We start from the raw sequence: 17,731 nt of genomic DNA, 5'->3' as shown, positions 1-17,731 counted from the left end.
TTAGTGACAAAGTGGTCCTTTGCGTGGTCCTTGTAAAAAGTGACCCAAGACATTTTTTTAGAATGTAGCCTACAACACTCTAGTTATTTCTACTTAGGCAGTGCTGAAAGCTGCATAGTGTACATTAATACTGATATATGGGGAGAAAGTAGACTCTCAAATTTAGATGTAAATATCTTTCACACCTGAAATCTGTTGCCAGCTTCCCTTCATTCTGTTCTGAGTCTGCAAATACCACAGCAGCCATCAGGGGTCTCCTTTCTCTTTAGTGCCTTCACAAAAATGAGCCATTTTGATGGGGCCTGCTGGTAGCACCAACGTGCCACCAAAACCAGGAGATGAGAAAGTAACCTTGGTGTTACAATTCCTAGAGATGTGATTTTTGGTTTAGAGATGTTAACGCTAGGGAGTTTTGCCTAATAAAGCTTTAAAACTGATATTAATAGTCTTCAAAGTGTGCAATAACTTTCTTGTTGGCTATTTCACTGATAATGTAAAATAATAATTTCAGGATAGTGTTTTCCAGCTATGGACAATGCACATGACATTATGGACACTTAAAAACTAAAGTATGAAATTAGGCATCTCATCTGTTAAAAAAAAAAGCCAACAAAATAAAGACAAAGGAGCAAACCCCCTAAACATTCACAACTAAACAAACCAACAATAACCCTCTTAATTTGGATGATATATACATTATCTATATTGCCTGTAACTCTATAAACCTAACTTAAAATAGATGATATTTTAGTGCTCACAATGCAGATATAGTCTCTGTTTAGAGTGAATTTTGTTGGATTATGGATTATACATGGTTTGCAATAGTCATTGTCACTGGGTTCAAAACATCACTGAACATTAGTGGAAAATGTGATTCTATTGACTGAAGGTGTAATGTGTTTTTCTAAAGCTTCTTCTCACATTTTGTTGCTTTTATTGTGTGTTTTGATAATGAAAGTAACAGGATGAAATCACAAGGTCTGTCTTTCATCTTTGTGAATTTGTTTCTGTTTGTGTGTTGAGGATACTTAAACATGTTATCCATACATTTCATATCCTGTCAGCCTTATTTACAAGGCAAAATCCCTGTGTGTCTCTGCAATTCCCTTGCTGATAGGTGTTCTGTGTTCCAGCCATCTTGAATGGTGAAAAGTACTTAATGACTGATACTGTGTGGACTACCAGTAACCTGACATGTATGGTTGAGATCATCTTTTTCTAGGCAAATAGAGCAAGTCCTTGCTCTGGGCTTTTCCTGGCTGAAGCATGCATTTATCATACCTGTCAGACTTTTTGGGTCTGATAACCTTTGTGGGATTGGAGCCTTGCTGTCCAACTGCATTGGTTTCAGTGGTTGTCTTATGATATAATTCTTATCCTTATTTGGAAAACAAAATTAAAACAAATATTACTACAATTGTTAGCTTGCCAATTTTCTTTGTTGTTTATTTTGTACTTTTTTGCAGTATTTTATCACAGGAGAGTCTCTGGAGATCATACATCAAGGTTAAAATGTAGACATAAACATGTAAACATACACTTACTTATACCTGTATATAAATTTTTTCAAGTTGAAATAGGTTGTATTCTTCTAATGAGTAAAATTTTCTCTGCATATTCTTTTTCTTTGTTTCTGGAGCTACTTGTAGCTATACATCAGCTGGGTAAGAGGGGAAGTCTTGTACAGAGAAGTCATTACATTAATTTATATAAGAACTCATATTTGCAAGTGTTTTCTTCCAGTTTGTACACCTATCATGGACATCATATAACACTGTAATGAAGAGGATAAAATAACAGGAGTTTCAGTTTTGGAGACATCATCTGCTAGGATCTGTGGCTGGTATGACCTAAGCTGTGATTTCCTACAACACAATTTTATTTTGCTCAGTTTTTTATCAGACAGTACATAATATAAACTAGGAAGGAGATTCATTGGTTTCAGCAGAGCTTGAGTGTGGGAAATAAAAATTAATTCTACTGTCCTACATCAACCTGATGATGTAGGTAGGTGAGACCTACACATCTCTGTGTAGAGATGTGAGATCTGAGATCTCTGGAGATCAGCTATATTAACTTATGCTTTTATTATTCAAACTTGCAGAACAATTTGCTCTCAACGATTCCCAGTCCAATTTCCTGTGTGCCCTCACAAAAGGCAATAGTTTCTGTGCTTGTAGCCTAGTCTACACAGTTGTAAAAAATTGATACATATTTTCAATACTGCAGGTACAGCCTATGTCCCTGAAAACCAGATGCTCGCGTATGATAATACATAATAAATATAATATTAATAGTTCTTATAAACTGCAACATTTTGACCATCAAAAGCAACCTCTGCTGATTGAGCTGCTAAAATTAATAGCAGTCTGGATGAAACCTATGTATCTCTGGGATTGCTGTCTTGTCTGTTGTCTACAGTAAAGTTGTCATTCTCATTTTCTTTGAAGCTTCCTTGATCAATCCCCCTCTCACAAATAGTTCAATAGGGAGTCTGAAACACTGGCAGAAGTGCCCAGAGGCAAGTTGATAAGCACCTTAGCTGCACAGACCTGATGCTGCATCCTATGCTTTCATTTTATCTGTACCTCTAACCAGCATCCAGGTAATAGCAAAATTCTAGAAGTGGAGGGGAAGTAGTAGATGTAATGGACCTGTATGATAGAGAATAAAATTTGAAATTTTGACTTGCTCCTGCAGAGTGAAATAGATAAAGGAAAAATAGCAAAACAAAACTCTGCTGGTATTACCTTGTCTCATGCCTTGTATAGTTTCCTTTGCAACAGGTGGTTTTTTGGTGGTTTTGTTTTTCTGTGTTTTTTTTTTTTTTTCTTTTTTTTTTAAGGTTTTGCTCTGGAAGCCTGTTAGTCTCTGGAAACATGTTTTAATACTGTAGTTGATACATAAATGTCTTTAACTAATGTGAAAGTTATCCTCAACTTATAGCTCAGCCACTGTGCTTTTTTTCACCCTCTTTTTGAGAGGTGAATCTGTCTATATGAATATATAGGCATCCTGTAAGTATTTTTCTTCACTTAGTACCAACATACTTAGAACTATTTTAGCATGAATAGACTCATTAAGGCATAGAATCAGAATTTTATTTATGTTTATTTAGGTATTCTTTCTCCCTGAAGAGATTTTAGGTAAGGAGTTTATTTTTAAAAGGTGGCTTTGTGCCTGTTCCTTTTTGACTTTGTAACACTCCCTATCTCCCAGAAATAAAACTTCTGAATTCATATCTGTTCTGGAAGACTGGATGACTTTGTGTGCTCTGATGGCACAAGGATGATGAGCTGGTGTTCTTAAGTGTGGGAATTCTTTTCATCCTGATTTTCTAGGGAAATGTGCATGATCACATACAATGTGCATGCTGATTTCTCTTCTGATTTCTGTTAGTGCCCAGTTTCAACCAAACTTACAGAGAAGTGGAGAGATTGGAGATAAGAAATTTCCTGAAGCTGGGCACCTGTGTAGGAGTTAAGTACCCCAGAATAACATGGCCTTTTAAAAGAAACTTTGCAGCTTGAGCTAACAGTTATAGAAAACAACTTGCATTTATCCATTATGAATTATCTGCTTTGGGAAAGGTCTTATTTGGAACTGGCACATCTTAGACCACAGAAATTCAGGTACAAAATGGCCAAATGATAAAGTAATAAATTCGGTATACAAAGGGGTATATATGCAATTTAAAACAGCCTTCTCATAGGCAGTTTTGGCCTCTCAACTAGCTGCAATCACTTGGAAAAGAATTTTTAAGAACTGTAATAAATAGTTCTGTGAAAGTATAAATTCCATAGTCAGTTATGTTAAAAGAAAAACAAAGAATTTTTAGGAAAGAGATAAGGGAACAAGTTGGAAAACACTGTGCCATGATGTAAATCTGTTGTATGTCTGCACCATGACTACAGTGTGTAGTTATGGTACTTCCATCTTGAAAATGATGTAATAGAACAAAGGTGATCAAAAGTTTCAAGAGAAGACTGATGAAATAGTGTAACACTCCTCATCTTGAAAATGAATGATTGGTGATGATGAAGCAGGAATATAATAAAGAACTAAAAAACAAGAAGGTAATAAAAAAAGTGAATGGATGTGACTGTACATTGTTGGATACAGTTTCATTTGATGTCTTAGTACTTTTATTATTTGGAATCTAGTCTAAAAAAAGGAGATGATCTCACAGAACTAAGAGGTAGCATGTGAGAATCACTGCTTCATAATTTTGTGTGAGTGAAGTGGTTTTACTGACATAAAAGGCAGAACGAAGAAATCCAGAGAAGGAAAATCTGTCAGAGATGAATGCAAAGATATACCCTCTGGCTTAAAAGTTCCTGCATTGCAGACTTCTGGAAGCTGGAGAGTACTTTGAGGAAGTGGTGGCTTATGCCTGCTGTGTCTGTGGGAGGGGGGTTCCTAAGGTACCTGCTGTGGAGCACTGTCAGAGGGAGAATATGGGAACAGAAGGCCATTTGGTCAGACCTGGCAGCTTCAGGACTCATGTTGACAAAAGACTTTAGTATTGTATTGCCTTGTGTAATAACGTTGTCAGAGAATCAGTGGTTTTTAAATGCATCTTGACTTCACTGGCTGCTAAACACTTCAGTGGGAGACTATTGAAAGTGATGTATAGTTTCCTTCTTCAGATGAACGTTTAATTCACTTTCCTGAAGTCCCCACAAGGTACCCTCTCAAATAGTGGCCATGTACCATTTTTGCTTTTCATTAATTAAAGTTTTAGATAATCACAACCTCTTGTGTTTTTTAGCCTTTAGTAGTGGACAATTAAAGGCTAAAACAGGATGTAAATTCAGGGTAAAAAACTGCGGATAGAAAACATGTAGTTTGCGGTGTTTGTTCCCACAGTTGGGATACCTGGACAAGCTGTTGTGTTTTTTCTTGGGCACATCCCATGTGCCTCAGCCCTGAACTGAAGAGAAGTTCAGACTCCAGGTCAAACAGAACTGAAGACACAAGCATAAATCAATGACTTGTTTTAGTGCCACGTTAAAACAACATGAGTGGCTGGCTTTTCTGACCCTCCTCCCTTTCATTTAATGTGCTTCTTTGGCTCTTCTTTAAAGAGGGCTCTGTAGAGTAATTTCAACTCTTATCAGCTTGCTGACAGCTATATGAGCCTTTCTGCTGGCTCCAGGCAATCACTGCCAGCGTGTGAAACATCCCATTCTTGCAGTGAAATGGTCTTGGATAGAGTTAAAGCAAATGGGTGGTGAAGTTTTCCTGTGGGTGGTGCAGCTTACATGAAAGAGATGGGATTTAGTTCTTGTTAACCAATTAAACAGAAATTCATTTCCATATCTGGACACTAGATGCTCTTTGAGCATACTTAGGCTTTTACAAGTCCTTTTAATGAGAATATTAAATGTACAGCTGCAGTTCTTTCCCTGACAGGGGACAGCTTCTGTCTCTGGGTTCTGTAGAATCATCATTATCAAATTGAAGAAAACTTTCATCTGTCTGCCATTTGTAGCGTTTTAAGGAGTGCGACTGCAGAGCCTAACCCTGCTTTAATCCTCCCAGAGTGCTTCAGTGAAGCTCTGGGTCCCCCATAAATGTCAGGCCTGGACAATTTGCCATCTTATCAGATGCAGTGAAGTTAGTTCCAGCCCTCTCACCCCTCCCCCAGAGGAAAGATTTGTTGCTGCAAACAGCAAAGGAAAGAAAAAAACTTTTTCCTGGCTTACTGCCAGGATCACCATGGGAGTTGTAGAATCCTTGGCATTTATATATGAGACTTTCATTGCTCCCCTCTCCCTTCAGTTGTTGCAGAGAGTATCCTTATCCTAGATTTTTTTTTCTTCTTGCCTGTCCTGCCTTGTTGTTTTTCAGAATGAAGAAAACTGTCTTCGTGGCATCTCTGAGAGCTCTGAAATTTGAGACCAATCAGCACCTCTATGTACAATTTTTATAGGATACATTTGGGCTGCTTTTGTATCTACAATGACAGCTTCTAAACAGCAAAAGGTTAAAGTTAACTGTAAGAAGAAAATTATGCTATTCTAAGACAATTTTATTTTGGTTTTCAGATTAGATTTTAAGAATCTGTGTTTTAAGAGTCTGTATCATGTAGCACAGAGGATTTTTGGATACCCTTTGCAGATTGCTATGCACAACTTGAGTAGACAACAGATAAACCAGATGATCCAGAAATTGGAAAGGCATGTATTTTTAGAAAGAATATTTGAAAATATTGTCACGCACATGAATCAGTTAACTGCAGACAAATGGATGATTAAGCATATCTCCTATTGTTGCACTCTTTCTTTGTTACTTTGTGCTTTCCCTCTGCTGCTGTATAGTCTGTACCACATCACATTTCTTATCAAAGCTGCTTGCTTTGTTTACCCCCTTTAGTTACTGAAAGTATTATAACTTCAGCATTTATCTATATAGCATAGATACACTGCAATGCTGTAGTAATTTGCATGTGAGTATATAAAATAGAGTAGTACATACACCTTAGTCTTGTATCCATTTTACTGGTGAGTAGATAAATATGTAAATAACTTGTACAAGGTCAAATCATAATATTAATAATGGAATTTAGGAATCTAGATTCTGTTTTAATGACTGTATCAAATGTATCTTACAATACAGTAGGAACATGTGGCTTTTAAATTAGAAAGGTCTTACATTTTCTATAGAAACAGTTTGCTGCCAGATAATCTTCAGCCAGCTTTTCCTTTAATCTTTGTCTCTAAATTATGCAGATATGCTGAATAGTTTCTTAGATGCCTGGAGGTAGGAAAATTATGTGTCTTTTTGCAAAGTGAATAGTGGGCTGGTTTAGGAATATACTGTAGTGTCCCTTGGCTTTCAAATGCTGTAATTTGTATCTAGGGTTTGGCTTCTTCCTTTTCCTTTTTTTTTTTTTTTTTTTTTTTTTTTTTTTTTTTTTTTTTTTTTTTTAATTAGCTACAATTTTGAATGCTTTTTAGGAATTAAAATGGCATCTGGCATTAGTTGTCTTTGAATCCTGGTGACTTAATTCTGTAGAGATGCTATGGGCAGAAGGATAGTAGAGGGTGTGCATATTCCAGGATGGTAATGTTGGAGTAGGGAATCATGGATAGAAGTTTGACTTTGTACAGTAAAGAATAGCATGCTATTCCAAATGTTTACCAAGAAGAAATAAATAACTCTTGTTGCTATCTTTCAGTGATTTTTTTCATGTAAATTTATTTTCAATCCTGTTTCATTGTGGTGTGACTACCACATAGTATTATCACAACCTGCAGTTAATATTCACCTTCCCCATTTCATCAGTCATACAGCCATGTGCAGTTTGAGCCATGAAGGATGAGGTATTTTTATATATCTCAAGCTAATATCAGTTATTTTTAGGATGTGGAGGAAAAAAGCAGCACCATGTCCTAAATGGCATTTTTCCTGTAGATATGGAAAAAAACATCATGACTGCCAGTCCTTCAGCTTTTATCCTCAGAGAAGTCAGTAAGATGTATTTGTATTCAAGCAATGCTGGCAGTAATGTCTGTGGTTAAAGTTGTCCAGTGTTGAGAGCTGTGTGTATGGGGTATGTGTATAATGTTTGTGCTTATATAAAACAGAGCTGTATAGCTTACAGGAAACTGAGCAAAACATGCCTTCATCAAAAGGGCAAGTTCTTCCTGGTATAGAGCTTAAGCTCTGAAATTGAGGTATGTGCTGATTTTTGACAGCTATAATATGGTGGTAACCTTACCTAGATTTTTTTTTTGTCCTTCAAAAAGCTGTCCTTTCATGTGTATGATTGGCACTGGGCTTGCTTTGTGTTTAGCTTCTCTAATCAAGGGAATTTAAGCTTCTATTCTCCCAGCATTAGTACAGCAGTCATGGGAAATCTCAAACAAGCCATATCTTATTGCAGCAGTTGACACAAATAAAAGCAGTTGTGCTTTTATTTATTTATTTTTGATGCTGGATGCTGATTAAAAGTTTCCAATCATCCTTTAGCTATGTTATAAAGCCAACCAGCAGAGAGCAGGGCAGCTGCCGAGGAAGGGAGATGGTGGTGGACACAGGACAAGATCACAGTGGGAAGCATCAGTGTGTGTAACTCAGAAAGCTGGGAAAGGTGTAAACAGATCCCCAATTTATCTATAGGGTGGGCTCTCCAAACACTGTTTTATTGGCCAGTGGCTCCTGCTTTACTAACCTCTAACCTCAGCAGTACTCAGAGGTGCTGCCCACCAGCCAGCCTTGTCTTTGAACCTCCCTTGGCTCCTGCCACCTCAAAGACTTGCAGTCAGATTCCTGTGTTTTGCTTGGGACCTCACCTCTCAGCAGGATGCCTGCAGCAGGGAAAACTGATCCACCCTGAGAACATAGACATATTTGAAGGCAATACCCCTAGGACTAGAAACCTATTGCTTTCAGTTTCAGGAGCTGTCCGTCACTTGTCAAGAAATGTGGATAAAACATCTTCCCACCCCCCAACTTCAGGGCATGCAGTAGTTGAATGTTCCCTGCAATTACATACATATATATTTGTTTTCTGTTATTTTCCTGACTGCTGTTGAATCAGTGATAGCACAATTCTCGCTCACTATAGGTCTGGTTTTATGTTGAGTGTGTTGAGAACAAACTTTGTAATGAGGATGATACAGGTTCAAGTATTTTTGACTACTCCCCAGGTTAGGTGTGCCTGCCATTTCCTTTACAGTAATGGCCTGGTGAAATTGGAGTAATTACAGAGCCATGCAAACTCCTGGAAACCGGAGGGAAGAGAGTGGGCTATTTTTTGTGTCTTTACATCCTTATTGATGACTATGTAGATATAATGGCTTATCTGGAAGCTAGAGTAATAACTATTTCTCTTTTTCTGCTGTGTTATTTCTATGGTGTCAACACATGCCATTTGCTTGTAAATAAGAAGTCAAACTGAAAGCTCTTTGGGAGCAAAGGGAATTCAGAAAATGATAGTAACTTTTTTATATCACATGTTTTTAAAGCTGCAAACGCTGCATGAGACTTTGGGGTTTTGTTTGGTTGTGGGGTTTTTTTAGGTTTTGTTGTTTTTTTCCTCTCATCCTGTTGCTTTCTTTGCTGGCTCTGTCTCCATAGTTTGTAACAGTATTCCCTGCCACAGCTGAGAATGGGGTGGGTTCCTTGCTACTCATAGTGTTGATATCTGTTTGTTGGCTCCATAACTGAAAAGTATTTTGACCGTGGATTTGTAGGGTGCCAGGACAGTAAGTCAGGTTTCCTGGCTGGTGCAGTGTTGCCTTCTGCAACAGAGTTGCTAAGTTGACATACTCATTAATCAAAGAAGCAAGTTTGAGGTGCAGAAATATGTGGAGGGAGGGGAGATCACCAGTGCTAAGTGATATTTTTATCTATTCAAGTCTTGTGTTCTTGCTATTTTTAGAATTAAGTTGCTATTACTAGGACAAGGAATAGCATAAATCTGTATTTTAAGGGTAAAGATAATGCAGAATTTCAAAATTATATAAAAAGTTGCCATTTAATGAGAGAGAATGAAAACTCTTATATTAAAAATACCTTCTTTTGTGTCATGTATTTAAGCAGAAGGCGGTTCTTCATGAGAAGATGAAAACCTTAGAAACACCAAAGCAAGAAAACCTCCAAAACCCACCAACCCTAAAAAAAAAAAATCAAAAAACCCCTCAAACTGCCAAAGTTATGTGAAAGTGTGGAAGCAAGGGTGAAAATGTTAACTTTAAGAGATAAGCTTCTAAGAACCATTCTCATATAAGCAAAGTATGTGTTGTATGTATGGATTACTACAATTGATATGATTCTTTTCAAAGCACCAAAGAGGAGAATCTGAGGAAGGCTGCAGTGCAAGATGCTTAGTTTTAATATCTGAGCTTGCACTAATGTTTTCTTTTAACTCTTCTAAGAGTCAGCAAGTAGTCTCCAGCAATAAAACTGAGCATGAGTAGAAGTGAGTTATTCCCAAGTGGCTGGTATCTGAAGGGTAAGATTAGCATTTCGAACTCTGACCTCTGTCCCCTTATGAATTGGCAGCTTCAAAAAGAAAATGGAAAAAAAGAAATTTGGATAATGGAAAGATTCAGTTTTCACTCTGTTGTTTCTGAAAGAGGCAAATGTACTTGTTTCATAGCTGAAATTACTGCAGCAGAGAATATTGAGCCAATGAATTAAATCCACTTACTGCTTCATTTTTGAAGATATTGTTTTTGAAGCTGAATTACAAAAATAACCAGCACCATTAAATGTCTGTCTAGAACCTCTCTCTTAAAACATTTGACTATAATGACACAAATTATTGTTTTGTTTGCTCATACTGCTTAAGTGTATTGTAATTAAGGAATATTCCTCTATAGGCCACTCATATAATTTGTATAAGTTAAATAAATGAATTGAGTACTCTCAGGACTTTACTTGAAAATTATGCATAACTCAGTAACATGGAATGAAAGTTCAGAAATAATATTAAAATAATGATGTCAGATTACATTAGGAGCAAAACTTAGTTAACTGGAAACAACAGTGTGTGCCCTGCATTGTTCTACTGTTCCTTTGCAGAGAAACTTCTGATTTGAGGTTCAGATAACCCCGATGCTGAATTCTGGATTAGTCTCTATCTGAAGTGATCATGGGCCAAAACTTCAATTCCTTGCTTATCTCCATTTTTTAGCTTTAGGTGACATGCTGTTACTCTAAGCACTCATTATATACTGTCTGCACTACTTTTTTTCTTGAATAGCTCTGCAGTGAGAAACAGATGCAACACTGCCAATTTAGGTTGAATTTGAAAGATGCTTTTAATCTGATATCCTATAAAAACATGAAAATCAGAAAACTTTTCAGTTTTAGGAAAGTTAGCATGATTTTACCAGTATTTAATTGATTTAATGGATTAGTTTTTAAAATTCTTACATAGTCCATGTATGGGGACAATAAACTAATTTTTACTTTCAGACTGCAATTTCTAAAGAGCTTACCTCCAGTTTCAGGTAATTGTACTGGCACCCCAAAAGAGAGAACTTTTCAGAGCACAACTCTCTTACTGTTATTCATAGGCTGAAACACATGAGTTGTTTTTGAAAAATGTAACCTAGATTTGTGTAGCATAGATTTGCATTTCAAATCTTCATGCCTCTCTGGGAAAAATGAGACTACTTCAGGTTACTTTTGAAAACAGAGGTTTAAGGGGAAGAAGGACCATGACCTACAGCTAGTCACTTATTTTATCTTCTCATGATCCATTACTAAGAGAAGAACGGATTTATTGGAAGTTATTTTAAGGTACCAGAGGTCTAAATTTCTGTCTGAATAACCCTGGTTTTTCCTGCACTATTTACAGAGAGAATGAGCCAGCCAGCCTTAGGTGTGTTGAATGTGATTGAGTGATATCACCAAGGGTCCTAAACCCATCAAGCATTTTTTTTTAATCCCAAAATTTTACCATTTTCTAGAAACAACAAAATACTGTTTAATTCTTAATAGTATAAAGTCTTCTGAGGCTTTTTTGTAAGTCTGTATGAATAAACCTAAACATATCACTGGTCTTAGCTGATACAAGCTGGTATCATCTTTGCTGGAGAACTGCATACTAAAACTAGGATGTGTGATCAGCAAGGAAGCTGTTGGAACAGGGAACCAGATGTAAGAACAATAAAACTGTACAGAAAGAGGGTGCAGATTACAATTTATAAGCAGAAAAATGTGGGAACTTGGGGCTATAAGTTCCTCAGTCTAAACCCAAAATTTATCTTGGGAAACTTTTTCTAAAATGCATATTGCTCCCAAGACAGTAACTTCCCTTCTCTTCAGTCCCCTTTTGCAGGGGAGGTCAGTAGGGCTTTTGAGAGCTCAGGTTTGCTATCTGTATGTAATATAACATCAGCTGTATTCATACGCATCTTGAGTATAGGGCAAACATACAAAAATTCAATTTATCTTGAACCTCAGTAGCCCATTTAATCCTACTGCCCAATGGAAATAGTTTGGGGGGAGGGGAGGTTGCCTGGGACCAATCTGAGTATTTACTCAGTGGGAAATAACGTGCTACATCTCAGTAACTCAGAAAATGTTTGATTATATTACCATATTACATAAAACTTTAGCAGGCCTTCATGGATGCACTTCCATGTCCAGAGCTGTCAGATGCACAGCTGAGCTATAGATATTTACTGTAATATCTCTTGTATCCCTGTTGAAGGTACACATTTTAGCAAAGGGTTACTGCAGTCAGTTACTTCAGTTACTTAGCTAAATATTTTATTGAAGTTTCTATTTACAAATAAAAAGAAAAGATAAAGTTATTGGGTTTTTTTTCTATTCTTCTAGCCATCCCAAAATTTTAAAGGTTTAGAATGGTTAAGTCTCACAGCATCTCTTTGAGGTCAGTATTACACATACTGCTGAGAGGCTGAAGTAGAAGCAAGAATGCCAATAAATAAATGCCAGACTTTTATCTGTACATAAGTAACAGAACCAGGATTCAAAGTAAGATCACCAAGTTTCCAGGCCAGTGCTGTTGCAGCAGGTAGGGCACACTTTTTTGCTTGGATAGACTTCTCTAATCCAGCTGGGAGTAAAAGCTAGGAACACCAAGAGCCATTAAGAAGGGAAAGCATTTAAGTAGAGTCACCATGGGTGGTGTGAAAATGGTTGTATTTCAAGGTCTTGTAAACCCTTTCAAGGCATTCTGGAAACACTGAACTGCTGCAGTGGGGCAGAATCTCACAGCATCATGGCGCCTGACCTACAAGTTGAGAAGAGTGGTGGTTTATGGGCAGTTAAATTTTACTACTCTTTTGCGAATTTTTTTCCCCTCTTGCTACTTTTACGGACTCCCACCAAATCATGGGCTGTGAAAAGACAGAAGGCTAGAAAGTTGCTTTCATGGACTGTTTTCCCCTTGATCTAAATGTTACAGAAGGTAGCCCTTTCCTTACCTTATGCCGAGGTGGTTTTTTTTTCCACAAACCAATCGAAAGATTTACATTGATCTGTCTTGCACTCCACACTGGAGTACCATTAATGGCATTAACACTAGAACTTATAAACATTATGTGAATGGACTCTGTAACCTGATGCTATGTTGGCTTGTAAAGAGCTTATAAAGAGATGCTAGGCCCCCAAGTGTGTTTATTTCTAAGGAAAATAACACCTCACCTAAATAAATGTTACTTTCTATGAGTAGGCTGCCCTGTTGCTGCATGCTGCTGCCTGTTGTCTGGTATGAAAATAAGTGCAAATGATCCCATTCCAAGCTCTTGCCTATGCTGGTATGTGCTGAATATTGTCAGTTTAGTTTCTTCGTAGTCTGATTGAACTAAATCCTGGAACTGAAAGCAAGGGGAATTGACTTTTGTGTTGGATGCTTTCTTACTTGGTTTAAGGAACATCTGTCTTGTAGGTATTGCTAGTATTTCTCAAGATGTGCATGTGTATTGGTAGAGATAAATTGATAACACTGTATTATGTTAAGAAATTTTGGCCTTTACAGAAAGTAATGGGTTTTCATGGCTGATCTATGGGGATGCAGAAGTTGGAAGTGGGGCAGGAAGAAGGAAGAAAGGAAGGGCAACAACTTAGAACTACTTACTGGCATGTCCATGTTTGTAAACTTTAGTCTGCAGCGCTCACTGCTTAGCGAGATGAGAGAATTTGGTCTCCAATTCCTTCAGTCTTTAGCTTCCTTAATTAAGTGTTCATGACTTTGTTAAATTTACTGCAGAAATTGAATTCAGATGAACTAATTTCATGGGCAATCTATTGTATAATGAGAACTTCCAGTCATTTCCAACCCATTGGACAACCCAATAATATAATGTATTTCTCATTGTCAGTCAGGTCATAATGTATGCTCAATTTGACTCTTTAAAGCATTGGTAAAACTGTTTTCAAAATTAATGCTCTTATGTCTTTCATTTTGGATCTACCCTAGATTTTCTATTTATCCAGAAATTTAGAAAGAGAAGAGAAATTGTATTTCTTCTTTCTCTTTTCAATTCCTTGTAAGCCGTTCAGGTTAATGTACACTGATCTGTGTTGTCTTGGCAAACAAAGTACAAAGTAGATGTTTGATCTCTGTTAACCACTTAGGTTGCCCATGGCCTAAGCAATATTTAGGTGTACACAAAACTAGCTTTCTCTACAAGTCTGTGGTCTACATAGTGTGTTTCCTTAGAAAAATCTGGAAACCTGATCAAGCAGGCTTCTAGAATATTAGAAGCTAATTTCAGTTCAGGTTGATAGGAGGAGTCTGACTATATCATAGTTCTAGACTGTGTGTAATCAATTCTATGTGGAAGCTAAGGTCTGAACTTATGAATTGTTTATTTCAAGATCCTGAAAGGTGTTCAGGTAGCTCTAATTAGTGTGTTACAATTACCATACCTTAAAAACATTCCTTTGTGTATTAAAGTTACTCTTGAGTTTCCTGGATTCATAGATACAGAAAAGAGGAACAGAGAGCTCAGTAAAGCAATGTAAGAATAATAAGAAAGTTGGCATAGGAGTCTGGAACAGAAACCTTTTTCTTTTGTTGTTGTTACTCTCTCCTGTATCACAAATGTGTTCATGGGATTTCTATCCCCTCTATTTCTTACATTCCAACATAAGCTTTTCAACCTCACCAAGTAGAGTAGAAAATAGATTCAAATGGAATCAACATACATCTTCCCAATAGAAAACTTTCCCAAAATATTTAGTAACTCAGCATGCAGAGCAGCAGACACTAGCAAGCCATATTAATCAGTTCTGCTTTATAAAAGCAAACAAGGTGGGGAGGAAGTAATGAGACCCTGAAACATCTGTTTGGGGACTTGAAATCCCCTTAGAAGGTTTTGAGTTCTGCCTTAAAGAAACACAACTCAAAAAATATTACAACCAACTGTGGGAACATTTTATGGCTCTTTACAAAAAATTAATTACATAAATATTAGTCTATAAAATATAAATTCCCTTTGCCCTCTTCTCGAGATTTGTTTCTGGTATAAAGGTGTAATCTTCCCTGACATTACAAGCATTCTTTAAGCAAAGAGAAGCTAGAGCTAGATCACAGCCATCCTAGTTTTGCTGAAGGAAGAAAACTATCTTTGATTTTTATGAAGCTAGATAATAATAGGTATTATGGTATTAATAAACAATCTTGGAACATTATAGGAATGTCATCATTTAATAACAATGGAATAGATAATCCTGTATTGCGCACTATTAATAGTTACATAATTGCTTATAAAATTGAATGTTAAAAGCATACATAAAACTACATAAAATAGTTTCTCCTTCCTACTTAGTGCTGCTTACAGCAATTGTTCTTAACTGTTGTCTATCATGAAAATAAAATTTGGAATCCTTTTTATTTAGCATACTTGAACAGAGAAGTTAGCTGTTGTGGTCCATTTTAGTTCTTAATCTGCTTCTGGTTTTCTTTTTAGATAGTTTGCTGTTTTGATAATATATTTTTCCTAAGTGATAGGACATGGGGAAAGAAATACTAATGCTTTTGCTTAGCATGTAGTGTTTGCTTTATTGTCTTTTTACCTATTCTTATCTGTTTATATAATTCTTCTGCTTTTACACCTGAATGTGGTAGTAATTTTGTTCCATGTTCTTGGTAATCAGCCTGTTATCCAGCTGTTAAGTCCTATTAGGAAGAGAAATAAGGAGAGGGAAGTGATTCCATTCTAAACCGAAGTTACTTTGCACTCTCTCTGGGTGACAAGCTCAAGAGTAGTGTCATTTTGGACATACCCATCAGTTTCTGCAGTAAAATTTTGAAATAGCCTGTAATAGTCAGAGTTACGGCTGTTTGTACAGTAAATGTAGTACTTCAGAGAGCAATAATCTCCTTCCTAGTTTGCTTTTTAAATTGTAACATGGATTTTTTTTCATCTGAAATATTTGCAGAAATATTCTGCAGAATCTGTTTTACAGATTTTATTTTTTTTTTTTTACTCACAGAGTAGAGTTTTAGGGCTGGTGGTTCAGCAACAAATCTGTAGTTCGAAACCCCTTAGCTTACACTCGGAGTAAAGTACAGGGTAGCATAAACATGAATATGTGCAAGTTTGTGCTTATAATCTTTCCTCTAGACTGTTATTTAGTCTAGGAATATCCAAAAGGAAGTGTAAATGCAGGTATCACTGTGTGTCTTCTTTTAAAAAGTACTGACCTGCAGAGTGAGATCTGTTGGCATTTGTTAGAAACGGATAAACATGAGTTATTTTTGGATCATCCTAAGATCTGTACCTCCAGAAACTTGTTATTCCTTCAGTAATTAAATAAGGTAAATAATACAGTAACTAAATGAGGTAAATAATATTATTTAATATTTTCATAGCATGTTATTAAAACTGTGTGTAGAGCCTTTTTGCTATTTAAGAAATCTGTAGCAAGAGTAAAATAGTACTTGCCCAAATGTGCATATTGTCTTCAGCTGTGTCCTGACTCTGAAAACTTCTAAAGGTTCCAATTAATGAAAAAAATGCATTTGTTTTAATTGCTCTAGCTCCTACATGCAAACACATACTCTTGTAGCTGGTAATTAACCATAGGAAGGTGCAAATGGAATTAATTTCTGGAAAGTTCAATGTGCTGCAATTTCCTGAAGAAAAGTAAGGCTGAAAAAAATAATGTATTTTGGACGAGAACACTTTATCTACATGGTTTGGTTAAGCATGTTTCCTTCTGGGTTGGATGGGGACCTACAGGATAATTTGATAGTTCTAGGTATTGAAAAAGTGTGTTTATAGCTCTTAATAGAGAGTCAGATAAGTCAGCATTTTCATTTCCAAACCCCTGCTTTTCTTCTATAATTTCTGTCTGACACAGCAACTGGGACAAGATGAAAACTATGAGACCTTAGTTTTGGAACAACTCATCTGTGAAATTCAGAGCACCTGTGTATAACAAGCTCATGCTTCATTTCAGCATTTTTATACTGTGCTAGAAATTAGCCTGGATTAATGATTGTAATAAATTGGCATGTACATGTAGTTTTATGTGAAAATCATAAAAAATTAAATTGTGTAAATAATATTAGGTTTCTTGGAACACTTGGTAAACTATTAGTCTGGTAGCGTTCGTGAATACTGAAATTCTCTATCAAGATCAAGCGTCTCTAATATTGATGTTAAAAAGGGACTTCTAAGTTCTGCCTTTCAGGCAGAATGCTTTTATTTGACTATTTAACTTCACTGTGGATTCCTTTTGCCTTAGAAAAAAATGAGTATAAGAGTAATTTATTTTGTTCCATGGTTAAACTGCTTTTGACATTTTTCAGGATGAAAACATGATCTAAGTGTGAAAATACTTGATTGCTTCAAATATTTTCATTCTGTTTAATCACTTGCAAAATAATGCTGCTGCTTCTTTTTATTGGCTGTGAGTCCTTTTAAGGGGTGGAGTTGAGTTTGAAGCCTTCAGGCATTATGGAAATACTCTATCTACAATAAACCTGCCTCCTAATTTAATTTCCACCTGACGTGTAGACTGCACGGAACAGATTGTGCATGGCAAGCCAAAATTGGCTATTAAGCACCGGATCTGTGCAATGTGAAAGTGAATTTTATTCTCTTTACAGGCAAGGTGGTTTTGGGAAGCATATTTTCGATCGATGAAAGCAATTGCTCTCGCTACTCTTCAGATTATCAATGATAGAATTTACCCATATGCTGCCATTTCTTATGAAGAATGGAATGATCCCCCAGCTGTGGTAAGTAAATTCGTTTGATTTACTCATAAAACAAATTGTGTATTTTTT

At 36.4% G+C, this 17,731-nt stretch overlaps 1 protein-coding gene across 3 annotated transcripts in view; it reads left to right on the top strand.

The window, feature by feature from the left end:
• EXT2 (exostosin glycosyltransferase 2) overlaps positions 1-17,731 on the top strand; it is a 73,218-nt gene that overhangs the window by 16,524 nt on the left and 38,963 nt on the right. For all 3 annotated transcript variants that reach the window (XM_068193712.1, XM_068193714.1, XM_068193713.1), the window contains exon 8: positions 17,552-17,683. In XM_068193712.1, the coding sequence (XP_068049813.1) occupies positions 17,552-17,683 (132 nt within the window). The remainder of the gene's footprint in view (positions 1-17,551; positions 17,684-17,731) is intronic.

This window comes from Anomalospiza imberbis, chromosome 6, assembly GCF_031753505.1.
Source record: "Anomalospiza imberbis isolate Cuckoo-Finch-1a 21T00152 chromosome 6, ASM3175350v1, whole genome shotgun sequence".
NCBI lineage: Eukaryota > Metazoa > Chordata > Aves > Passeriformes > Viduidae > Anomalospiza > Anomalospiza imberbis.
This window is presented reverse-complemented; position numbering and strand designations above follow the sequence as displayed.